This window comes from Thamnophis elegans, chromosome 7 (assembly GCF_009769535.1).
Source record: "Thamnophis elegans isolate rThaEle1 chromosome 7, rThaEle1.pri, whole genome shotgun sequence".
NCBI classification, from domain to species: Eukaryota; Metazoa; Chordata; class Lepidosauria; order Squamata; family Colubridae; genus Thamnophis; species Thamnophis elegans.
This window is the reverse complement of record NC_045547.1, coordinates 18,892,674-18,919,939: the sequence shown is the minus strand read 5'-3', so window position 1 is coordinate 18,919,939 and position 27,266 is coordinate 18,892,674. Positions and strand designations below refer to the sequence as shown.

Genomic DNA, 27,266 nt, shown 5'->3' with positions numbered 1-27,266 from the left:
TTTGGGGGGGGGGGGGGGTTCAAAAGAAAACAAGACCCTGTCTTATTTTCAGGGAAACACAGTATCATTATTCCACAAAAACTCCTGTTCTAAAATAGATTTCATCCTCATTGGTCAAGCAATATTATTTCCTATATTTCCTGTGCTTTACAGTGCAGGTAGTCCTTAACTTACAACGGTTCCTATAGTGACCGTTCAAAGTTACAACGGCACTGCAAAAAGTAACTTATGACCATTTTCATATTTATTGCAGCATTCCCATAGTTACATGATCAAAATTCAGACACTTGGCAACTGGTTAATATTGATGACCATTGCAATGTCCTGGGGTGATGTGATTACCTTTTGCGACCTTCTGGCAAGCAAAGTTAGTGGGGGAAGCCAAATTCCCTTTAATAACTGTTTCTAACTTAACAACTGCAATGATTAACTTAGCAATAGTGGCAAGAAAAGTCATAAAATGGGGCAAACCTCACTTAACGAATGTTTCACTTGGCAACATAAATGTTGGGCTCAATTGTGGTCCTAAGTTGAGGACTACCTGTAATCGCTACATACATGCAATATGAAAGTGCATCTTGTTCTAGAAAAGTGATGGCTAACTTTTTTGTTGTCGCATGCTGAAAGTGTGTGCATGTGACAGTGCGCACGCATGCCTGCCCCCATAATGCAATGCGTGCGCAACACCCCTCCACACACTTACCCCTCTGCACATGCCCGCCGCACCTCCCCCGGGGCCCATTTTTGCCCTAGCAGCCCTCCCTGCAGCCCCCTGGGACCAAAATCAGGCTGTGGAGGGGGGAGAGGCGCCACCCAGCCCTCTGCATGCACACACATCTCCCACATATGTCCCCCCATGAATGCACAGCAGAGACTTGAAAATCAGCTGGCCGGCAGGGGGCATGCGTGCATGTGCAGTGGAGCTGAGTTGGGGCAACAGCTTGTGTGCCCGCAGAGAGGGCTTTGCGGTTCTAGAATTTTGGTTGAATATTTTTTTTCAGCGCAAACTAAATGCACCCTAGGAGTGTTCCCAGGAAGTTTCTTAGAGATGATGTTCAGCCAGTTATAGGCCATTGAGCTATGCCAACACAGTAATTTTTCAATCAATCAATCAATCAATCAATCAATAATTAATAAATTATGTTATATTTGTGCTGGATGGAAGTAGGGATCTTCCTCCCATATTTGGGCATACCGGGGGTTGTAATATATATATATTATATATATTATATACACACACACACACACACACACACACACACACACACACACACACATATTTATATTTATATTTATGTATGTTGAACACAAAGGCCTTTAAACTAAGGTGAGGCATACTGAAAAACGTTTCCCATCTCCCCACCCCCACTCTTCTATGTTATCCAAAATGTCACTCCAGATGATTAGGGACTGCCTGAATTAAAGTAATTTTGCAGAAAGCAAGCAAGCACCAAATAGCATTGTTGAAAACCAGGTCAGAGACTACTGCTGGTTGCCAGCATACAAATCAGAAGCAGCAAAAACCGACTTTGAATATTTTCCACTTCATTAAAGACAGACATCTTTCAAGACAGATCTCTGAATGCACAATCATACTGTACACCAGGGAAAGTGTTCTGTTAATAATCGTGATAAAAAGGGCGTTGAAATAACATCTGGATAGTGAGGTAAGTTCACTGAAGCTAGTATACCAGGAAGGTTTATTCAACACTGTAGAGACTAAACTGGCCTACAAGAAAGGCCAAATGGAAACTAGAAAAGTTTGCAAGGCAAAATATTATATGGCTAGTACATTAAAAAAAAAAAAGCAGGGAACAAGTCTTGGCCATGGCTAAAGAACAGGAAAATTGAAGAAAGATATAGGTTAATTCTGGTTGCACAGGACCAAACATTAAGAACAAATGCGTGACCTCTAGGCTGGAATACTGCAGTGTGCTCTACATGGGGCTGCCCTTGAGGAGCATCCGGCGACTTCAGCTAGTGCAGAATGCAGCCGCGCGAGTGATCGCGGGTGCACCCCGATTCACCCGCATTACACCTATCCTCCGCGAGCTGCGCTGGCTACCTGTTGATCTCCGGATGCGCTTCAAGGTGCTATTAATCACCCATAAAGCCCTACATGGCAGTGGATCTGGATACTTGAGAGACCGCCTTCTGCCAATTACATCCCTGCGACCGATAAGATCCCATAGATTAGGCCTCCTCCGTATTCCATCGGCCAGCCAATGTCGGCTGGCAACTACAAGGAGGAGGGCCTTCTCAGCAGTAGCCCCGACCCTTTGGAACGAGCTCCCCGTGGAGATTCGTACCCTCTCCACCGTCCAAGCCTTCCGCATAGCCTTGAAGAACTGGCTCGCCCGTCAGGCCTGGGGATAGGATAGTTACCCCTCCCGAATGATGAATGTATGTTGCTTGCTATTTTATTACTTGTTTGTCCTAATGTCTGTATTTCCCCTTCCCAGTTTTTGTGTGAGCCGCCCTGAGTCCCCTCAGGGAAAAGGGCGGCCTACAAATTCTAATAAATTCTAAATTCTAAATTCTAAATATAAAGCCAGAATTGAGAAGACAACAAACAGACAGTAAATGCCTCCTATGCAAAGAAACTGAACAAAATGTGCACTTCTTGGTTAGCTGCTGCAAGAAGATCATACAGACTATCTACAAACAACAGCATGAGAAAATGGTAACAATGGAGTGTAGGAAGTTATCACCCAGCCCTCTCCCAGAAAAATGAAATATCCTAGGAAATATGGAAAAGGCAGAATATTTCTCTGGATGTGAAAAGAAAGAAACATATTTTAAAAGACAGAAACTTCCTGCAGTTTCCTGCCCCCCCCCTTTTGTCAATGGGCCGTTAAGAAGGCCAAGCTAGTCCCTTTACATAATAAAGGGTTCTCCACTTCAGCTCCAGGGGATGGGATTAAGGCATGATAAAATTGGCACTTTACCCAACTCACCACATGGCATCTGAGAACTCAACCAAACCTGGATTCAAAACGCAGCCTAGAGAGTGGCCCTTGCATGGCCCCATGGGAGTCTGACAACCAATCAGAATACAAGCTCAAGATCAAAGGCCAGAGAGGGCATAAAACCAGGGACTCAGCATCTCAGCCTCCCTTCTCTTTTTCTCTACCAACATTGAAGCACATGATCACCTTTTCTTTTCAGGACTCAAACCATGTGGTCCTGTCCACCATTAAAACCATCTTTCCAAGCAGTCTCCATGTCCCCAGTGTCTTTTTCCCCACTTGGAGCTGAACTCAGAAGGACATTTCTTTCATCAAGAGCACTGGGTTATTCCTAAGATTATTTGCCTGCAACCAAGAACTGATGGGATCACAAAATAGACACATAGAAAACAAAGAAGCTAAATTGCTCTAGGACTTTAGCATTAAAACAAACAAGTACTTGCCGCCCCAGACTTAACTTTGGATAAAAAAGACAAGAAAGTCTGGATAGTACCTAGTGCAGTTCCTGGAGACAGCAGAAGAGAAGAGAAAGAACTGGAGAATTTCACAAAATATTAAGATGGAAATGGAAGTAGAAAGACTGTGGCAAAAGAAAGCAAAAATGGTTATCAATTGTAATAGGGGTTTGGGGCAAAATCCCAAACCATCTGGAGCACCACATAAACATCATTGGCATTAACAAAATCACCTCCCATCAATTCCAAAAGGCAGCTTTACTTGAAAAAAGCTTACATCCAGAGACAATACCTTTTAACGCCACCCAAGAACAACATCTGCCTATCTCAGGTCATGGAAGGACTCAATAGGTGGATAAAAATATGAAATCCAGTCTAAACATCTGGATGACTATGTGACCAAGCATAATTAAAATATTTTTACTACAATGCAGTTATACAATGTACATCTGTATTGCTATTCTATCAAATTTAATCTCAGTTGAAACAACTTCACACATTTCTTTCCATTTCCAGAAAATATATAGCTACTGTGTAAATTATCCGAAATGCATAAATCACTGTCCTGTAATCCAGAACAGAAACAAAAGCAGTTTCTCCTAAAAAAAAAATATTTAGAATCATTGTTATTCAAACTATCGTTTTATTATGTTTTATTTACAAGCTATAGTAAATGCTAAAATCTTAATTTCAATTACCTTGTGATCTATCTAGATAAATTCTGAATCTAGTCTGGAAAAAAAAAGATTATGAGACCATTTGTCATAACACCTCCACTTAAATCTTGAAATTCATGTTCTTAATTAATTATTCAAAGCAGCATATTGTAATAAGAACATAAATCATAAATCTGTTGAATCATATTCATAATGCTTCTAGTCTATTCTATCTCTATCCTATTGGATCAGATGTAAGCAACCTAAATTCTGAGGTTATTCCACAGTAGGAAATGATCTAAGTGCTTTTTCGATATCATACATAGTTTTATTATCTTCTTTTATCCATACTTTTAACAACTGCAGATAACTAAAACCAACAGCACAGGAATGGTCTTCAACAGATCAATGCCTTACACAGTTTGTAATAAAGACAATTCACCTTCAAGGTTTAAGAAGGGATAAAGCAAAATATTCCAATAAATGATAACAGAAGCAAGCATCATTCAGAATTAAATTCAAGAAGCAAGGTTTCTCCCTACATAGCCTAAATGTAAAGATTTGTGGTTAAGTGTTCAAAAGTATTCAGCCAGTGAAGTTCACTCTCTAATTCTTCATTAATCACTGCCTTGTATTGGAATGAACCACGTTCAGATGAAATCACCTATGTGCTGACTAGCATATCACTCTATGAGTCATTGTTTTGGACCAAGAACATTTCCAGAAATGCTCTATTGCAGGGTGTCAAACCTGCATCATCATGGCAGCATCATGTGACGTATCGTGACTTTTTTCTCCTTCATTAAACTGGGCGTGGCCATGGCCAGCAGATAACACACCTGGCCCACGGGCCAGGAGTTTGACACCCCTGCTCTATTGGGACCATGTGTTTCTATGACAGCTATGATAGCAAGTTAAGAGGCAGATGAGATTGCTCAGTGTAATATTGTACCCTCATGGTATCAAGAGAAACTTGGAAGAATGAATTCATCCCCATGCAGAACTATGACACTAATAGCAGTCTTTAGCAGAGAATGGTTGCAAAGAATGCACCCAGGCAGGAACATTAGACAGTCTATGCCACAGATAGTATTTTGAACTCAGATGCCTTCTATTTATTGCACTACAATACACATAATCATATACCATCTTATTGCAAGACTGACCCTCATATTAAATATCAACTGTGCAATATCAACATAAAACAAAATTAATAGAAATATAATTTGCAAAATATTTGAAAAATATAGCCATTATTTTCTGCATTAGCTTTATCCCCATCTCCACTGTTATTTTCACATATGGGCACCAACCATGGGAAGGATTTAGATAAATAATTGAAAGAGATTCAGAAGAGAGCAGTGAAGATCACAGAGTTAGAAACTAAGTTCCATGGTATGAGCTCTGTTCTTCAAAATGATATTCAACAAAGCAAAGATAAATGATTATCTTTATTTCCACTTAAAAGAGGTCATTACATTGTGCCACAATAAGAGTTTAGCCTCCTCTATAACTACTGCAGTTCAAACTCAGTGCTTGCTCTGGGTATTACATTATTTTATTAACACAATTCCTTAATAAAACAAAGCCACCACTGACTTTTACAAGTAACAGGAGACAAGGAGAACTTGAAGGCCTAACTGAACAATATAGTCCATGTTTGAATGGAATATAATCTCTGTGCAGATTTGACCAGCGAATAATATTTTCTAGAAATTGTGATACATAACTAACTTAATGAGCTATATGATGAACACTCAAATCTCAGGAAGGATCTTCAGTCCATCTAAAGTTATATGGAAATGTTAGACTCAACTAAAACAATGATATGCCAAAACACCAGAAGAAAATCAAAGTATGATTGAGAAATTAATGTACTAGAAATCAAGACAAGAAAACCTAGACATACTTTCCAAATTGTCTTCTAAACTATAAAAATGTTCCATGACAAAACTAATGAAAACCAGCTGTTTATAATCCAATACTTTTATGTCATAAAATAAGAGATGAAAAGGAACACTGTGACAAGTGTGTGAAGTGTGTAAGGATACCTGTGCTAATCAATGCTGTGTCCTTCTAATTAGTTGTGCTGGAACGGAGGAATATATTAACAGAACAACTGTATTCAAGCTTTAATTCAATAAACTGATGCCATTGTGATGATTGTGCCCACTGGGAACAAAGATTTTTGCTCTCACACTAACCAGCAATAATGCTAACACCTGATCCACTAAGACCAACGAGTAGACCAAAGTCTTCTTCGACCTGAAGTCAAGTCCAAATAATTGTACTGCATTGACATAACCATGTATTTTTCTGGGCAATAACATGGAAATGTTTTCCCATTGTCTTCTTCTGAGAAATTGTTTCAACTTCCCTGTCTAGCATACATCCCTGGGATTTCCTGGTGGTCTCTCTCACCCAAATGTCTCCCTCCACTTAGCTTTTCAGAATCAACCAAGGTCAGCCAGCAATATGAAAATGAGAACAGTTACCACCGGTAGAGATCAGTGGTGGGTTCCGGGAAGTATGGCCTGGTACAGCCGTACCGGTAGTAGCCGGGAGCAACGACCACTGTACTGGTATGGTGGCTCGTTTGGTCCACCCACCTGCCCGCATTCCATAGCTGTTTATAATGCGAACAGGCCAATTGCGCATGCGCGCACAGCTTGCGATGTCTGCACAACCGCTGCCAAGCAGCTGGGTGTTGCAGGGCGGTGGCGTGCGCAGCGCACATGCCCGACTAGGACGCCCAGTCCCATGCACAGTGTACCAGTTGTGACAGCATGCGATCCTTATGCCACTCTCTTTAAGCAGGAAAAGGCCCAATTAACAAAGCCACGCATCTAGGAAAAAATCCCCCCTCCCCAACTCAATATTCCTACCTCAAATTCTTCTAAAAAACTGTGGAAGCTGATTTGCAGTATATAATTGCTTCCATTACAAAAAGAAATATTGAGTTGCTAAATAAAATAATCTTTTAATACTAAAATGATATTATTTATTTATTTTAGGAAATTTATATTGCTGCCTATTTGCACATGGTGACTCAAAGGCGGCTTACAGGAATATAAAAAACTTCACATATAAAACAATAATTGAATAAAAGAAAATAATCACATAATAAAAATAAAATAATATAATAACCCTCCACCCCACCCTGGCGACAACACATCACACGGGCTCTAATGGGCTCCATCCCGCTCTGTATTCCCCAGGCCTGTTGGCAGAACCAGGTCTTCAGGGCCTTCCTTTATTCTTTTATTACCCCACTTTTATTATTTTTATAAATAATTCAAGGTGGCAAACACTCACAATACTTCTTCCTTCAATTTCCCTCACAACAATCCTGTGAGGTGGAGTTGGACTAAAGAAAGTGACCGAGCCAAGGTCATCCAGCTGGTTTTCATGCCTAAGGACTAGAACTCACAGACTCCTGGCTTCTAGCCTGGTACCTTAACCACTAGACCTGGGGTCAGCAACCTTAAATACTCAAAGAGCCACCAAGATCCTAACCGGAAGCCCTCGTTCAATTCTGGAGCCCACCGGAAGTCCAGTTCCCCCATCATAGTCTCCTCCTAGCATGGCATCCTTTTTCCTCTGCCGGCTCGAAGTCTGGTTCCCTCACCATAGAATCTTCTCCTAGCATGGCATCCTTTTCCCTTTAACTGACTGGCAACAGGGAGCCGCAGCAGAGGGATGAAAGAGCCACATGTGGCTCCAGAGCCGCGGATTGCTGACCCCTGTAGTAGACCACACTATATTCATCTCTCATATTTTCAATCTAGTCTACTCATAATGCCACAATTCCTGGCTAAATCTTCATTCATCCAAGCAAGCCAGTCGTTTTATTGGTGCAACATGTGTTGTATCATTAATTCAAGGAAGTGACACAGTCAGGTAGACATCTGAGACACGACTTACCTTGTGGCTTGGAGTTTGAAGCTGGCCACGGAAAACACTTAACTGGATCGTTTCCATTTACTCCTTGAACCACTTCATTGCAGGTGCTTGGCTTGTACAGCCGAATTGTACTGTCTAAAGAGCAGGTTGGAGCGACTAAGATCTTTGGACACCTACTGCCACCTGCAAATAGAAAAAGCCGGTGTAAATATAGCTGAGTATAAAGACCATTTTCTTGATACATTTGCGCAAACCAAATGTGCAACTGGGTAAGTGTGTTTTCTATTCAGGGATGTCCATAGCAAAGTGTTCATCCTCATCATTATTCTCCCTTGCCTAAACATTCTGCAATGAGCAAAAAATACAGAACTACAAGCGGAAGTTTATTCACTTATGAATTTATGACACCAGTACAAGATTAGCACTTTTAACAGTTATGCCTCCAAATTCCAGTAATCAATATTATGTTGATACAATGCCAAAAAAAACCCCAGTCTTCATTTTGTCCTAAATACCTAAATGCATAACTAAAAGTCACCAATTCCAAATTTAATTGCTTATATCCTAAACTATTCACTTCCTTCCATCTCAACGCCAAAGCCACACATAACAACTTGCAAAGGTTTCAGACAGCAAGCCAAGGAACCATTACCTCAGTTCAGTCAAGGGAATATTGTATATTTGGCACGGTTAAAATTATTTAAGGAGGAGGACTTAATTTTTTTAAGAAGTCCGAATGACTGCCAGTTATTAAGGAAAAAACAAAACACAAATACAGCTGTAAAAGCAGAGATGAGACTTGCCATGTGGCGCTGTGGGACTACAGCTGCAGAATTTGGCTAATGAAAGTCACAAAAGGCCAGGGCAGTGTGTACCTCATATTTCCTAGCAGTGACATCAAAAAACAAAAAGTGTCATGTCAATAATTATGAGTTAATAATAAAAACTGAATAGGCAGCAGGCAGATTACGAAATGTTAGTCATATTGAAATTGGAACCTCAAAATGTAAGGAAGTTATTCACAAAGAAAATATTACCATGTTTAAACTGATAATAGTGACAGGCATGTAGAATGGGAAGGGAAGGGAAAGGAAGAAAGGGGAGGGAAAAGAAATGGAAGGCAAAGGAAGAGAGAGGAGGGGAGGGAAAGGAAATGGAAGGGAAGGGAAAGGAAAGGAAGGGAGGGGAGGGAAAAGAAATGGAAGGCAAAGGAAGAGAGAGGAGGGGAGGGAAAGGAAATGGAAGGGAAGGGAAAGGAAGAGAGGGGAGGGAAAGGAAATGGAAGGGAAGGCAAAGGAAGAGAGAGGAGGGGAGGGAAAGGAAATGGAAGGGAAAGGAAGAGAGGGGAGGGGAGGGAAAGGAAATGGAAGGGAAGGGAAAGGAAGAGAGGGGAGGGAAAGGAAATGGAAGGGAAGGGAAAGGAAGAGAGAGGAGGGGAGGCAAAGAAAAGGGAAGGGAAGGGAAAGGAAGAGAGGGGAAGGAAAGGGGGAAAGGGAAAGGAAAGGAAGAGCGGGAAAGGGAAGGAAGGGAAAGAAAAGAAAAGGGAAAGGAAGAAAGGAGAGGGAAAAGGAGGGGAGGGATCTATTTTAAATTCCAAGCTATAAAAAAGGTAGAAGTAGAAATAGATATTTTCCTAGTCTGCATCAATAATGCACAATTTTTCTCTTTAAACACTACTGTGATTTTGTTTTAATTTAGTATTTTGATAGATACTACCCGATAGACCCTTTGCCAGGGGAAAAAGCTATATCAGTCTAGCAGATTTATCTTAAGGGGATAATTAACACAAAATGCTTTAAGCACATTTTTGGGGCCTCCTTGTTTTCCTTAATTTATGAGTTTGGTGCTGGAATTTTACTCCATTAAAATTAGGAAAAGGAAGGATACTAAATGTCCTGGAAATGAGTAGAAAGGAGACATATTGTGCCTGTGCCTTTTGTTGGCATCCACAAGGAGAAGTGGGCAGAAACAGCAGTCCACTAACCCAATTCTAAACTCCCGTTTCTAAAAATATTAGCTTCCTAGTTCTAGTCTGTGTCTTTACTGTAAAAAGCATTTCCTTTATTTTCTTAATGGTATGCAAAGTCTTGTCAAGAAAGCTCTTCAAATGTATAGATGTGTTAAATGTAAATTCTACGGATTTTGAACAGGAGAATGATGACATTTCTAATGAGAAGTGCATTGCTAGAGCTTTAAAAAAAAGTTCAGCAGATCATCCACAATATTCCATTCTGTGACAATCTTCATCAACTTCATTTTATAGTTTAGCCTCAGGCTTATAAAGTGCAGAGGAAAGAGCAGCCTTTCTCCTCCAGTATATACACACAACAAAGTTTCTTTTTCTTTTTTTTATGAAGAACAGCACTTCCTATTCCTAATCTCTTTGGAATTCTTTAGGAAGGATCCAATAGTTTTTAACCAAGGCCAGAAAAGATTCCAGCTCTGCCTTGTGAAGTCATTAAACATTCTTTTCTACTGTTAATCCCTTTAGGATGGAAATAAAAATTATGGTAACTAAATAATAATGTTATATTATTTAGAAAACAAAACATCCACTCAAACAATCACCCAAGCTGGAACTAATACTGCAGGAGTAGAATTCTGACATACATAAAATAACTATATTTGAACCAATTCTCCAGGAATTCATGCAACTCTTGATTGCTTTATGTATGTGACATTAAGTCAACTTTAATCCCAAAATTAATTTACAAATTATTCCGGCCATCACTTTGTATTTTATCCCCTTTTCCTTGTTATTCCCGGACTTCTTGTCAGAGCAAAATTATGATTCGGGACTTTTCAGTTTTCTATTTCTGAAAAAGCTGAGGTTGTAGGAAATATTTGCCATTACTTGTTTTTCTACCATAGAACAATTCTACAGAATTAAGAAATATTAATTTAAAGCTACTGGATTCTTTTATGCAGGCAAATATGGCCTTTATCGTTTCTCCAGTATTATGGATTATTTGTCTTGTCTTTCTACTGTTATACTTGTCTACAGCATTTGCTACTCTTCACTAGCAGGTGATGAAGCAAAAATCCCATCCCATCAGTAGTGTTTTATGTTAGTTTCAGCCATTTCCAATTTCAGTAGATGTATCCCGAGCTTTTTTTTCTTGGTCTTATTCTATTTTGCTTCTATATCCTTCCTCTTGGTTGTCTAAACTCACAATTTGGCTTTATAATCTGTATCTATGCTGATACTGTAATACCCAAGTTTATGACTTTGCTTATTTATTTGACTAAAAATGAGGATGTGTATTTCTTAGCCATTCTGTCACGGATTACTGCATTTTACTTAAAACTGATTACGGTAAGACCCAAGATCCTGGTATTACAACAAGACTGTCCCTTCTATTCCTTTCCTCATCTTCCCTATTTCAGTGGTATGTGGAGGTCCAGTGTCAGCAAAGGACCCATTTTGGTTTCGTTTGATTGGTTGGTTTTAATAATTTCTTGAAAAAGACTTGTAATGCTGAGCTTTAAGGAAGTTTGGAAGAAATAGTGCTGCTTTAACAGACAGCTAAATGCAGTGGAATGGGACAACGTGCCACAGTGAATTTGCTGTGGCTAACCTGTCATGGCCAACTCATCATGGCTAACGCACCATGAGACAACTTGCTACAGCCAACTTGCCATAGGACAACTTGCTGCGGGACAATTTAACAAATTCTATTTATTTTTTTAAAATAAATAAAAATTATTTTAATTTTTGCCAATCACATTTTATTCTTTTGTAAGCTTTCTTTAATTATTCTTTTTCACAGTTCCTTTGATATTAGGGTAACTGTTGTCCCACAATGAGTTGGCTCTGGCAAGTTGTTCCGCAGCGGGTTGGCCATAGTGCATTAGCCACAGAGAATTGTCATAGACCCAAGTTCAGAAAAAACTAGATAAACATGTGGTTCATGCTCATCAACCTCGTTCAGCAACCAACTGAAGTTGTGACAGAATTGATCAAGTGTTACTTGGGTCCAGTTTTCGACATTCCAACCATCACTGTGTCCCTACAGTCATGTATCTTGATTTGGGTACTTGGGAAACTGCTTGCATTTACAACCATTGTAGTGTTGCCCCATGGCTACACCAAGTCTGCCATTTGCAACTTTCCCCACCTACTTCCCACAAACAAAGTCAACAGGAAATTTAGCAAGAAAGTTTGCAAGTTGTTCTGGTCCCTCTGAACTTCTTACACTCATATCCCACCACACTACATCATCTTTCCAGCCTTTATTTATGGACACCCAACTATACCATCCACCTCCTGTATTTGCACATCAGTGGTCGTATACGACCAGTAAGCCCCAATGTGGGCTTACCAGTGCCTGTTGGGAGCACTAGGTACTGTTCTGGTATGGTGCTCCAGAGGGCCCACCCACCCACCTGTTCTCCTTACCGCTATTTGAGCCGATTGGGGCTTTCACGCATGCACACGGAGTGTACGGCGCCTACATGATGCTTCGCCGAGCAGCTGGAGCATTGCAGGCGGTAAGTACATATGCACGTGCTGCGTGCGTTCACATGGTGGACGCCAGGCCCCGTTGCAGCATCCCGGTTGCAACAGGATCCGGAACCCACTACTGTTGCACACACAAGTTTTCCTTCTTTGTATGTATTGGGCAAAGCTGAGATGGGTTGGACCCTTACTCTTAATTCTCCTGAGTAACAAAATTCAACTGAAGGAAAAGTCCACTATATGACAGGTTTTAAATATCATCAGAGCAAATGATAAGTGGATTTCCTGAAAGATTGGATAGTCACTTCATGGCTGCCTGGCTCAGGATGTTCCATTTCAGAAAAGAAGGGCCTTTTGTTGGCATTCACAAGGAGAAGTGGGAAGAAACAGCAGTCCACTACCCCAATTCTAAACTCTGGTTATGTCCCAACACTCATCATCATAACACTTCTCTGCGTTACATTTCAGAGCTTGGAAATACTCAGCGCATGTGGAAATTATATATATTCTATAATGGCCACATTGGGTATCCCTGTGCCTTTTCCAATCAGGGCACACTATAACTGTTCACAAAACTAACATAACTTTGTCAATGAATAGTCAATTTTTTGGATTTGAACATTTACACTGAATTACACATTTACAGACACATTTGGAAAGCCAGTCTGGCATAATGGTTAAGGCACCAGGCTAGAAATCAGGAGACTGTGAGTTTTAGTCCCACCTTAGGCACAAAGCCAGCTGAATGACCTTGAGCCAGTAACTCTCTTTCAGCCCTAAAAAGAAGACAATGGCAAATCACTTCTGAAAAACCCTGCCAAGAAAACTGCAAGGATTACTCCAAACAGTCACCAGGAGACAAGACTGACTCAAAGACACATTTGGATGCTATTTAGAAAGGTAAATTGTTTAAAAGAAAAAGAAACTAACTGAAAATTAAACACCGCAAGGAAAGTAATTATTATTGGCTTGGATTGAGTATCACCACAATGCTTAGTCCAGATGGTCAGAGCTCAACAGACAACAGTTAAGTTATTCTGTAAGAGTTCACATTGGCATTGAAAGATAAAGTCACTATTTCTTTGTTATTATATTTACACGCATTTGAATATACACTTTGTCTCATCTTCTTACTATAAGCAGATGTGTATAAGAATAACATTGATCTGCTGCCTCCATATCCCAACTCATCTTTGAGTCATCTTTCCACTGAATCTCTAAGCTTATTACTTCCATCAGTCAGAACAATGTACAAATACTTTGCTTCTTTGTGGAAAGGGACTACAGCACCCATCTGGGACTGACCTGCCAGGATTTGCCTAATCCTGGATGGATTCCATTAGATCAGACATTAATTGCTAAAAACACAGGGCACAATTACTTGCAGTCTTTTTGCTACTTAGAGGCAGCGAACTGAAAGAAGTGATTTAAAGCAGAAACGAAAAAGAAAGTCTCTAGAAATACTGCAAGTTCTTAGAAGCAAAAAAATTGATAAATATAAAAGGGGAGTCTGCTGTGGCAAACTAAAAGGAAGGGGGAAAAAACTATCAAGGAGAATGCAACAGATTTTACTCACAGAGTAAGCCAAGTCTTTTAATTTCTGCACCAAAGCTGGTAACAGTGGGCAAAGAAATATGACGCATACTATTCATATCAAGCATTTTCTAAAAGGCTGATATCTGCAGTATTCATAAACAGCTAATACCATTAGCTGTTCTTAAATGAGTCACTTTGCATCATCTATGGTGGCTCATCCTAATGCCCAAATACTGCACTCATGCCTGCAAAGGCAGAAATAGAGGCACAAATGATACTTCTCTATGCTTCTTTCTCTTTAAAAAAAATGCTGGGTATGTATATGAAATCCCATTTTAAAATAAAATATGCTTTGAATTAAAATATGTTTAATATATTTCTTGGCTTTCATCCTGCAAAGTGAGCTTGCAAAATGAGTGCTTTGAGGAACCTTTAGATTAAACTATAACTGACATCAATTATAAACCTTGGATGCTTGAATTCAAATGGGCATTTTAATTCACATCAGTTTACTACATGTGTTTAAAGGTGTCGCTTAAATTAAGGACTAGTGTTGTGCAAATATATTATTCAGAAGAAAACTTCAACTTCACCATGTGATTTCAAAATGTATGGTTAATGCACAAATAAAATGAATAACTCAGCACTATCTCCAATAATTTATAACATGAGGACCTAAGTACAGTACAGTATGCTGTAAATGCAAGGTAGACAATAGGAAATTTTTTAAAAGTCACTTAAGATTACAGCTAATTCAATCATAAGCAAATTAAAGCATTCAAACAAGAACACCAAAACTAACTTAGTATCTTTTTTAATGAGACATTAGCCAAAACTTTCTGCTTGCCAAACAAAGCACGAATTTGGAACAAAGAGGGGAGATGACAGCATTCCAAGGGGGATATTTGCCAATTTTTAAATTACCAAAGAGAGAGAGAGAGAGTCGTGTTTTAAATTAAGTTGAATAATTCCCAAAACTATGAAAAGCATGCAGGCAAAAAGTATTTGAATTCAGAAGATTGTGGTAAATCCTTGAAACAGAAGCAACCAGCACCAAGTTTCCCCTTACCTAGATCAGATGCCATGGCAATCATGGATTTGATACCCACATCGATCTAATGCTGTTGTGTCGACAAAAGTCACTTTCGCAATGGCAAGATCATATGATAGGCTTAGATTCTCTCCAGCCCAGCAGACCTAGGAGGAGCTCCACATCCCTGCACTCTGCAAGTTTATAATTCAAAAGCATCATAAGCAAATTGCCTGGTCTCCCCCTAAGGGTTCGGCACTGCAGAGAATGCATCACAAAGCACACCAATGAGCTACAAATTGTGGGAAGGCAGAAAAAGCATCGATTTTGTTTCAGTTAAAATAGCTGAAAGGGAAAACTAGTTGTTTAAGCTTTCAAACCACTGAAGGAAAAATGCAAGGGGAAGCTAAAAGGTTTTCAACAGCTATTACATCTGTTTAAATTCTTCAAACTCTGTATTAAGAGAGAAAGCCAAGCAAGGTTACCTAATACAATAGGCATTTGTATATTGTATTTTTTTTCCTCCCTTTTCCTAAGCTGGGTGCATTCTTGGTGCCACTTCTATTGACCGAGAGTATTTAACATACCAAGCTTGTTCTATGAGCTTATTTTGAGAGGAATAGGAAAAATTAAGAGCAGAATGGCAGCATGAACGGTGGCTATGCACAAATTAGTAAGAAAGCTTAATTACAGCATAAATGGTTGTGAAGACTGAAAAGAAAACTGTTGGCATGTGACAATGGACTGGATTGGACTATTCATATACCAAGTTCGCCACGATAAAATAATTGCAAAACAGCCTTATTGATTACCTAGAATAGGCAAATGGAGGGTTGTTTTATTTACAAGTTTGATGTTTAAATGTTTTTAGTGTTGTGATTATGGACTTTAACAATTAATGGGGATAATATGCAGCCTTGGAAGACTTCTGCCTATCTTGAGGACCCTCCCTGGTAATCCTTCTAAGAATGGGGCTATCTGTGCAGTTTAGCCAAAGTGCCCTGCATTAGGGGGTATTTATTTATTTATATCCTGTATTTTTACAAATAATTTAAGACAGCGAATGTATCTAAGACCTCTTCCTCCTCCTATTTTCCCCACAACACCACCTTGTGAGGTTAGTAGGGCTGAAAGAGAGTGACTGGCCCGAAATTGCCCAGCTGGCTTTTGTGGCTAAAGCAGGACTTGAACTCATCCCTTGCTTTCTGGCCTGGTGCCTTAACTACTAGACCAAACTGATTCTCTAGCAATATCTACCCAGAGGTGACTCATGTGCAAGGCCTTATTGTGAAGAGCCCATTAATTAAAAAAAAATTTTTTTTCTGAAAGTGAGCAGTTCTCTATCTTTCAATTCACCAATTCTAAATTTTCACTCCTAAACTTTTTCTGCAACTCAAGACATTTTTCGTTTTTAAAAAATGTATCTAATGCCAACCTCGGTGGTGCAGTGGTTAGAGTGCAGTACTGCAGGCTACTTCTGCTAACTGCCGGCTGTCTGCAATTTGGCAGTTCAAATCCCACCAGTCTCAAGGTTGACTCAGTTTTCCATCCTATATCATACTGAAGTCTATCACATACTGCATTTGCTAATATTCACACAATGTATGCTTCAGTGTAGCTCAGGGGTCGGCAACCTATGGCTCTGGAGCTGCATGTGGCTCTTTCATCCCTCTGCTGTGGCTCCCTGTTGCTGGTTGGCTCCACAATTGATAGGGCTTTCGTTTAGGACAGGTAGAGGAAAAAGGATGCCGTGCTAGGAGGAGACGCTATGGTGAGGGACTTCCGGTCAGCTCCAGAATTGAACGGGGGGGGGGGGCTTCTGGTTAGGACCTTTGTGGCTCTTTGAGTGTTTAAGGTTGCTGACCCCTGCACTAGCTGTAGTGCGTCATGAAAGGAAAACAAAGGCCAGCTGACAGGTAATCACCTTTTTTTTATCTTCTACCTCACAGCCTGCTTCTGTATTACATTCTGTTTCCTGGATACATAACACAGCAAACACCTGGAGGAAGCCCTAGGATACAGTGGAGTAAAGGTGTGTTTGAAATAATCTGGTCTCAGAATGGAAGATGCATAGCCCAATATGTCTGTGTGTTTCAAAACTGTTTAATCCACATAAAGACTCTTAAAAACAGCCCAGTGGCTGGCATTTCTAAATATTCTATCTATATCAAGAGCATGGTAAATATAAAAGACTTAGGTATTTTGTGGCATACCTAACTAAATCTCTTTCGTCTACTTAAATTCAAAATGTTACTCACACCGCTAAATGTAACATGGATTGAGTATGTTGTCATTTTTAAAGGAAAATTCAGTTTATCCAGAATAGCATATTTTCAAATTTAGGGGGAAACAGTCACTATAGTATCTGTAAATATTTCCTCCGTCCTTCAGGAGCTGATCTAATTAGCTGTTAGGTAACCACTAAAAGAAAATTACATTGAATATTAAAGACATACTCGGCCTTAAAGACCACTGCAAAAAAGTCATAAAATTTGTCTCACATGATGACCACCTTTATGGCCTTCATGTCCTATGACCTAATTGCCAGGTTCAATTACAGGTAGTCCTCGGCTTACAAAAGTTCATTTAGTGACCATTCAAAACTACAACAGCATTGAAAAAAGTGACTTGTGGCCGTTTTTCACACTTACAACTGTTACAGCATCTCTTGGTCACTTGATCAGAATTCCGATGGTTGGCATCTGCTTCATATTTATGATGGCTGTTGTCTCCTGAGGTCACATGATCCACTTTTACAACTTTTCAACAAGCAAAGTCAATGGGGAAATCCAGATTCACTTAACAACCATGTTACTAACTTTAATAAATGCAATAATTCACTTAACAACTGCGGCAAGAAAAGTCGTAAAATGGGACAAACTCACTTAAGAAATGTTTCACTTAGCAATATAAATTTCAGGCTCAATTGGGTTTGTAACCGTACAGTCTTTAATCGAGGACTACCTATAACGGTATCCTATTCAGAGGTGGTATTCAGCAGGTTCTGACCAGTTCTGGAGAACCAGTAGCAGAAATTTTGAGTAGTTTGAAGAACTGGCAAATACCACCTCTGACTGGCCCCACCGCCATCTATTCTCTGCCTCCTGACTCCCAGCTGATTGGGAGGGAATGAAGATTTTACAGTATTCTTCCCCTGCTACGCCCAACAAGCCACGCCCACAGAACCGATAGTAAAAATGTTTGAATCCCACCACTGATCCTATTATATTACATAGCACAGATAAATTGGCTATATGATCCTCATGATAAGGAATAGGATCAAAACAGGTTGATTCTCTTCACTATTCATGAAAGAAAATCAATATCAAAACTTGCAAGGGACGAGCACCAGTTTACAACACTGTTAATGGGACACCAAAGTTTATTCATTTCCTATTCTACAGTATAGCCATAACCAGTAATTTTGAGAAAGTTTAACTACATTTGCATTGCCTCTAAATCTTTGTGTCACTTGCCGCAACCATTGAAATAATTTCTTTGTTAAGAAGGTACAATTTCTTCTACCACATGTGGCTCCCCTTTGCTATCTAGGCTGTTCAAGAAATCAGCAAACCTACATTTTTGTTGTTTTCTTTTTTCATTCCAAAGACTTCTGAAAGGGAGGATGGAGAAAGGAAAGGGAGAAAGCACGAAAAAGATAAAAGGGAAGGAAGCCCAAGGGGCTCCAACAACCAGTTGAATGGAAGAAGAAGGGATAAAATCCAAAGTGTCTATTGGAAGTAGATGGTACACATAAGGTCTTTGGATTTACAACACATTATTTAGTGACAGTTCAAAGTTACAATGGGATTGAAGAAGTGACTGTTATGACCATTTTTCACACTTATGGCCCTTGTGGCATCCCCATTGCTAAGTCCTTGACTTACAACCAGCACTAAGTCCTTGACCTACAACCTGTCAACCATGGCGGCTGAAGGGTGGCGCTCATTGGCTAAAACGCGCCAGCCAGTGAGCGGGAGATTGCAGAGCGCTGATTGGCTGCCCTGTCCGACGGATAGGGTCTAAATAGCTGTCAGACAGAGTGTGGTGCTGAAGCTCTTGTTCTTTCGTTGCTAGTTAGTTGAAGTCTAATAAAATGTTGTGGTTAATGTTTGGATCGCCTCCATTTGTCCTGCTGCCTCACAATGGTGACATGAACAAAATTCAGACGCTTGGGAGAATAGAAAAGAAGAGAATAAAAGAGAAGAGAAGTAGAAAGTACCTTGGAGGTCATCTACTCCAATCCCCTGCTTAGGCAGGAAACCCTATGCCACTTCAGACAAATGTTTATCCAATCTCTTCTTAAAAGCTTCCAATGTTGGAGCATTCACAACTTCTGGAGCAGTGGTGGGATTCAAATAATTTAACAATCAGTTCTCTGCTCTGATGACCAGCTGGGTAGGCGGGTATCAGTGGTCATGTGACTGGGTGGACGTGGGCCAACTCAACGTCACTCAGGTCTATGGGCACTTCGCCTTTGCTGTTACAATGTAATAAGGGTTAACCAGAGAGGCAGTTTCTGTAAGCAGGTCAGTAAAGATTAGGCTAGAAACAACACCAGAATGTTTCCTTCCTGTCTTCCTTACAGGATTAGCCCTGTAAAGTGGGGGGACGGGGACAAAATGATATTTCTTCCAACAACTGGTTCTCCAAACTGCTTAGAAAGTTAAGAACCGGTTCTCCCAAATAGGTGCGAACTGGCTATATCCCACCACTGTTCTGGAGGCAAGTTGTTCCACTGATTAATTTATGACACTTGAGAGAGCCCAGGGTCTGACAAGCAAAGTCAATGGGGAAACCAGATTCATTTAACAACCATGTTACTAATTTAACAACTGCAGCAATTCACTTAACAATTACAGCAAGAAAGGCCGCAAAATGGGACCAAACTCACTTAACACAAGTCTCAGCAACATAAACATTGGACTCAATTGTGGTCGTAAGTCGAGGACTACCTGTACTATGTAATATTTTACTGCACTTGCTCTGTTGTCTTCCTCATCACTTTCTTTGTTTTTTCTTGTCAGCCTTTAAGATTGCATAAAAGGAAGGAGGAAAGGGAAAAACTGAGGAGGGCTGAAGTAGAACTAATGCCAGAAAGATTGTTGTCTCCTTGGCAACTCATGATTTGGATCCTATAAACCGCTTGGAAAGAAGGATTGAGGGATGAGGTCTGAAGAACAGAGAGAAATCCAGAGAGATAAAGCCTGATCTCTTATCTTAAACTGCAAGTTTCTATTCATTCTGGACACAAAAAGTTTTTGAGCTTTAATCAAGAACATGTGATGGGTGTTATAGTTTAGCTGGTAAACAGATCTCAAGCCAAGTTCAGTAGTTATAACAAATAGTTCCACTGTCTGGTGGGAACAAGAGGAAGCCAACTTAAATGTATATCAAGTCCTCTTATAACAAGTATAAAGAGATCAATAGCATCCTTTTTCACTTACAAAGAAGCCACCCTTGGAATCAAGGTTGTGGTTGTTTTAATTCTCATTCCTAAAGATCAAAACAGTTGAATCAGAATTTCAAAGCACAAAAATTTGCTGTGTGGTTAGCAAATGATATACTGGCGACGATAATTCTCAGTCTTACAGGTTAGATAAAGTTTAGCACCCATAATGTTTGAAACTATTGATTTACTAAAGGTTTGTTCTTACTCTTATTTTGTAGGGCTTTATAGACTTTTCCAATTACAACCATTTATACATTTGTGAAAGTTTAGTTTTAGTTTGTTATTTCTGAATATCAACTAGATATTCACTAGATATTCAATGCCCTGATAATCTTCTAAGTTTCTCTTTATATTACAGATCTTTTTACTGTTGATAGACATTATTTGTATTGTATTTTTTACGGTTTTTTAAATTTCATCTTTATTTTTTATAAACTATCCTAGGTGGCACACATACATAATACTCCTTCCTCTCCCTATTTCTCTCACAACAACAAATCTGTGAGGGGAGTTGAACGGAGAGAAAGTTACTGATCCAGGGTCACCCAGTCAGCTTCCTTGTCTAAAACAGGATTAGAACTCACAGTCTCCGGGTTTTTAGGCCAACATCTTAACACCAAACGGATTCTCAGTTTCATAGTTAGTAGCTGGTTTCACTTTTTCAAAGTATCATTTACTCTATTAACATTTTATCTTGTATTTATCTGATGATGGTTGGCTGATGTGTGTACAGTAACCAACATACAATCTTTTAAAATAACTTTCTTATTAAAATTATAATAAAGTACACAACAAGCAAAAATACAATCCAGTCTCAAAAAATGAATAAAGACTTGATCAAACATTGGTAGTAAAGACTACTACAGAATTTAATAGTAAACAGTTGAAAAAAGAAGCTGGTATACCCATTTCAAAAATGTGTCTTAAAAACAAATTAAAATTAAAATGTGTCTATGTTTCTATACTATCAACATCATTTCTTGTTACAAAAAAAGGCCAAACTCATTACAAAGCAAGCAGATACAGTTTTACCAGAATGTATGCAGATAACTAGGAGTTTCTGGCAATATTCCCCAAAGTTGGGTCCAATGAGAACAATACATTGTATAGTTCCACAGGCCATCGGTTTAAAGGAGAAGAGGCTTGCAAGATTTTCAACAGCTCTATTCCAGGCTCTCTTAACAAAAAAAGCATTTATAAGAACAGTTAACTGCTGCTCTCAAGAGTCATCTAGGAGGACAGGGTTCTATTATCAGAAAAGTTGGGATAAAAGCTTCTGGCCTTAGCAGGAATTAGGAATGCTTCATCTTGACCACAATTTTTAAACTTTTAGATTTTGAAGTTTTAGCAACTCCCGAGAGAGAGGAAACTTTGCCCAAATAAAAACCAGTTTCCTACCACCGTGTCTCTGAAGATGTGCCTTTATAACACTAAGTAGTTTGCAAAGAAACGTTTCTGTACCGTGTTTCAAATCATGCATGCAGAGATCCAACTTAGTGTGTTTAAGATGGTTTAAGACATGATGGCTAACCTTTTTGTCATTGCTTGCCGAAAGCACACGCCTGTACCCATAATGCAATGTGCGCGTGTCTCTCACACACACACGTGCATACCCCAGCACCCCATTTTGAGCCTCGAAGACCTCCTGCACCAACCTGAAAGCCAAAACAGAGCATGGGGGCGCTACATGAGGTCCTTGGGCATGAGGACATGACTGCGTGCGTCCCCTGCATGCATGGCAGAGACCCAAAAATCAGCTGGCTGGCGGGAGGCGCATGTGCATGCACGGTGGAGCTGGGCTGGGGCAATGACTGGCTTGCCTGCAGAGAGGGCTCTGTGTACCACCTATGGCACTCATGCCATAGTTTCGCCATCACGGGTTTAAAGCTTCAGGACAATTTCAAGTCAGTAATAGCTTGGGTTATACTTTGGAAACAATCCTTTGTTGATTCTAAAGGTAAAGGTTTCCTCTGTCCAGTCATGTCCAGAAATGTCTTTAGACAATACTGACTCCCACAATTAAGAAAAAGATGAGTACCCCCCCCATTTCTTGTGCTCAGCTCCATTTTTTAGCTGAGAGAGCCAGCATTGCCCAAAGACACTTCTTTGATCATGTGGCCAGCATAACTATATGCTGAGACGCATGGAATGCTGTTATCGTCCCACCAAAGTGGTATCCATTTAGATAGATAGATAGATAGATAGATAGATAGATAGATAGATAGATAGATAGATAGATAGATAGATAGATAGATAGATACTTTATTTGTATGCCGCCCTTTTCCCTGAGGGGACTCAGGGCGGCTCACAATTCAGGGGGAGGGAAGGACAAACAAGTTACAAACATGAAGACAATACATCATTAAAAAAGCACAACAGTCATACTATTCGAGTGGGGTTGGAGTCTTTAGCCCCAGGCCTGTCGGGATAGCCAGGACTTAAGGGCTACGCGGAAGGTCTGGAGGGTGGTGAGGGTACGAATCTCCACGGGGAGTTCGTTTCAGAGGGTCGGAGCAGCCACCGAGAAGGCTCTCCTCCGGGTAGTTGCCAGTCGACATTGGCCGGCAGATGGAATTCGGAGGAGGCCTAATCTATGGGATCTTATTGGCCTAGTGGAGGTAATTGGCAGTAGGCGGTCTCTCAAGTACCCAGATCCAATACCATGAAGGGCTTTGTAGGTGACAACTAGCACCTTGAAGCTCACCCGGAGATCAACAGGCAGCCAGTGCAGCTCGCGGAGGATAGGTATTACGTGGGTGAAACGAGGTGCACCCACGATCGCTCGCGCGGCTGCATTCTGGACCAGCTGAAGCCGCCGAATACTCTTCAAGGGCAGCCCCATGTAGAGCACATTGCAGTATTCCAGCCTAGAGGTCACAAGGGCACGAGTGACTGTTGTGAGAGCCTCCCGGTTCAGGTAGGGACGCAACTGGTGCACCAGGCGAACCTGGGCAAATGCCCCCCTGGTCACTGCTGACAAATGGTGTTCAAAGGTCAGCTGTGGGTCCAGGAGGACTCCCAAGTTGTGGACCCTGTCTGAGGGGCGTAGTATTTGACCCCCCAGCCTGAGAGATGGAACACTTGGCCAATTAGTGGGAGGGGAGCACAACAGCCACTCGGTCTTATCTGGATTGAGTACAAGCCTGTTAACCCCCATCCAGTCTCTAACAGCTTCAAGGCCCTGGCTCATCATGTCCATCGCTTCATTGAGTTGGCACGGGGCGGACAGATACAACTGTGTATTGTCCGCATACTGGTGGTATTTTATCCCGTGCCGTCGAATGATCTCGCCCAGCGGTTTCATGTAGATATTAAAAAGAAGTGGGGACAGGACCGAACCCTGCGACACCCCATATGTTAGGGGCCTGGGGGTCGATCTCCTTGATCAGTTTCCATCCATTATTCCTTGTTTGGCCTTCAGAAGCTTTGGGAAATAGGTTGACCCCCTCCTCTCTGTGACAGCCCGTCAAATATTGGAACATTGGTCTTTCTCTTCACTAAACTAGCCATGCCCAGTTCCTGTAACCATTCTTCATATGTTTTAGTCTCCAGTCCCCTAATCATCTTGGTTGCTCTTCTCTGCACTCTTTTTAGTCTCTCAACATCTTTTGTATAGCATGGTGACCAAAAGTGAATGCAGTATTCTAGGTGTGGTCTTACTAAGGCGTTATACAACGGTATTAGTATCTCTTGTGAACTTGATTGAATCCCTCTGTTAATGCAATTTAGGATTGCGTTGGCTTTTTTTTAGAAGGTTAGCAACTGAACACAGGTGTTCATCTTATGTCAAAGTCACCAACAGTGAGATGGATGGCATATAAATTTAATAAATAAATAAAAAGTCTGCTTGGCAATGATAACCAAAAGAAGTCTATCTTTAGCAGAGAAATAATCTCTGCATTTTTATGAGAGAAGAATCTCTAAATAGCCTCCGATTCTTTGCTCAATTAACTGTTCCCTAAATCAGAGATATTTTAGACCAGATGCTAGGATTAGATGTACCATATTTTTTGGAGTATGAGACGCACCTTTTTTCCTCTAAAAAGAGGCTGAAAATCTGGGTGCTTCTTATACACTGAATACAACATTTTTTGTCTCCCGAAACTCCGCCCCTTCACCAAAATGGCCTTGCATAGCCTTATGGAAGCTTTCAGAGAGCTCCTGGGGGCTGGGGAGGGCAGAAATGAGTGAAAAATGGCCCGATTTTTCCTCACTTTTGTCCCCCCAGCCTCCAGCAGTACTCTATAAGCCTCCATAAGGCTATGCATGCAGTTTTTTTGCCAAAAAAAGACCCGTTTTCACAAAAAACGGGTCATTTTTTTGCTCTTTTTGTCCCCCCCCCCAGGAGCACTCTGCAAGCCCTCCCCCAAGGCTATTCATGCCTCTTTAAAAAAAAGGCCCCGTTTTCACAAAAAAAGGGCCATTTTGGGGAGGTTTGCAGAGTGCAAAAACTTTTTTTTCCTTTCAGAAAGCTGCTTAGTTAGAGGGATTGATGAGAATTACATTGGTCAAGTGCTGTGCCAGCAGAAACAAAGTTTTAGTGCTACAGGTTGTCAGCGATTTCCTTCTCCAGCACATGGATAAATACACCTGTAAACATCTACCTACCTACCTACCTACCTACTCACTCTCTCCCTCCCTCCCTACTGTATTTCTCTCTCTCCCCCTCTATCTACCTATATACCTACCTACCTACTCACTCTCTCTCCCCCTACCTATCTACTGTATTTCTATTTTTCTCTATCCCTCTATCTAACAAAATACCTACCTACCTACTCTCTCTCTCTCTCCCTACTTATCTACTGTATTTCTCTCTATTTCTCTCTCTCTATCCCTCTCCCTACCTACCTAACTACTCTCTCTCTCCCTACCTACTATATTTCTCTCTCTTTCTCTCCCTCTCTATCCCTCTATCTACCTAACTACTTTTTTTTAAAAAAAATTGCCTCTTCAAAACCTGGGTGCGTCTTATACTCTGGTGTGTCTTATACTCTGAAAAATACGGTACTTCAAGCACATCAAACACATTAGATTATTTCATGCTCTCTTAAAAACACACAAACAAACAACACAGGTTATTTCATACTATCAATGAAGTATTACTATCCAGGCAGAATTAGCTGCTTCTAGTGTAGACAGCACACATTTTATTAATCCAATTAAAACACATGTAACCTTATAGATTAATAGAGTTTAACAAAATATTTTTTAGATGTAGAGAATTTGGAGATTCTTTGCTGGACTAGCCAGATAAAATACAAGGCAGTAAGCATAACAACCACTATATTCTTAAAAGACAGCCAATATTACTATGTGTCAATTTTGGTGCAAAAAAGAACTCACAATCTTCCTAGGAAGCATAACAAGTGAAATAATGATTGACGTTGTAGCATGTAGTTTAATCCAGCCATTACAGCTTGTAAATCACTACTTACACTGTATACACACATTCAATGCTTTGTTCTGGCTTGTTAAACAAATCATGGTTGTTATCATCCTTGGTTGACAAAGTATCAGGCTTGAATCTTCATTGGGGAATCTTCTCAGAATCCCATGTTTCCATAGAAGAAAACATCAAGTGTCTTCCAAAAATAAAAAACACATTTATATCCATGGTGTTCCCATGATCTACAAGGCTAAAAACCTTAATAAGATAAAGTTTACCTAGTATAGCTTGGTTGAAAAGATTCAGATTGATTCTTGTTAATTAATACATTCTTTTCAAAATACTCACATGGAGCTCCCTAATGTATTATAGAAAATTTAACCATAACAATACCAAGTTGCTCAATATATAGTTTTTACATCCAGTTTTTTTTAAGGCATAGGATAACATCATTTATATGGAGTATTCTGTGGTTTTTAGTGTTCTTTCAATTTTTTCAGATATTACAAACTTTATTCAACTTCTGGGAGCTCTTTAATCATTTTTAAACCTATCTTGTGCTCCAACTTCCTTGTTGCATTATTTGTTCTATTTATTTCAAGACGAAAGAGAGAACAAAAGAGGAATTTAGCAATTCTACCTCTCCATCGTTTACAAAGATTTTCACAAATAAGAGGTTGGTTCTTTTTCTTGTCTTGAACTCTGTGTAAGTGTGTGTGTGCATGTATCTAAGAAGGCTCCTTTATGTAATTTTAATTTTTCTATCTTGTTTTAACAAAAAGTTAAGCACGTAACGTACAGTTATGCCTTCAAGGTTTTAATTTGCAGAACCTACCCACTTTTGTAACCATTTAGATAACTAACCACGAGGACCTACCTTTTATTTTAGCTCTCACTCAATTATGCTTATTTCTTATCCTTTCCACAGTGTTATTTTTTGTACCTTAAAATTGAAACTATTCAGAGGAAGAAATCACCCAATAAAGCAAACCTTCTATCATTACTGAACCTGGATAATGAAACCACGAAACCTTATTACCACTGATTCAATAGCCTCTCCCACCTCCAGGCAACAAAAGGATAAACAGAAAGTTACAAATAAAGTAATAAAACTAAATAAAATTGAGCCTAAGCAAAGAGAGGCAAATCCTAACATATAGACTTATATTGATTATCCATTCAAACCGGTCTCTTAATTTGAACCCTAGTAATACCTCTTTCAAATATTTTTGTACGATATGAGCTGGAGCCAGAGATGACTGTCACAATATGTAACAACTGGTTCGCCCGAAAATGTGAGCACGAGCGGGCATGCGGTTGCTTTGCTCGTGCATGCACCTTACAGATATGCATGTGGCATAAAACACACAATTATATAGGACGGGATAACGCCGGGCAGGTGGGTGGGCCCAGCCGCTGG

General features: G+C 40.1%; 1 protein-coding gene across 2 annotated transcripts in view; it reads right to left on the bottom strand.

Moving 5' to 3' along the window:
- FGD4 (FYVE, RhoGEF and PH domain containing 4) overlaps window positions 1-27,266 on the bottom strand; it is a 139,234-nt gene that overhangs the window by 51,140 nt on the left and 60,828 nt on the right. For both annotated transcript variants that reach the window (XM_032221568.1, XM_032221569.1), the window contains exon 2: window positions 8,005-8,166. In XM_032221568.1, coding sequence (XP_032077459.1) covers window positions 8,005-8,166 — 162 coding nt within the window. The remainder of the gene's footprint in view (window positions 1-8,004; window positions 8,167-27,266) is intronic.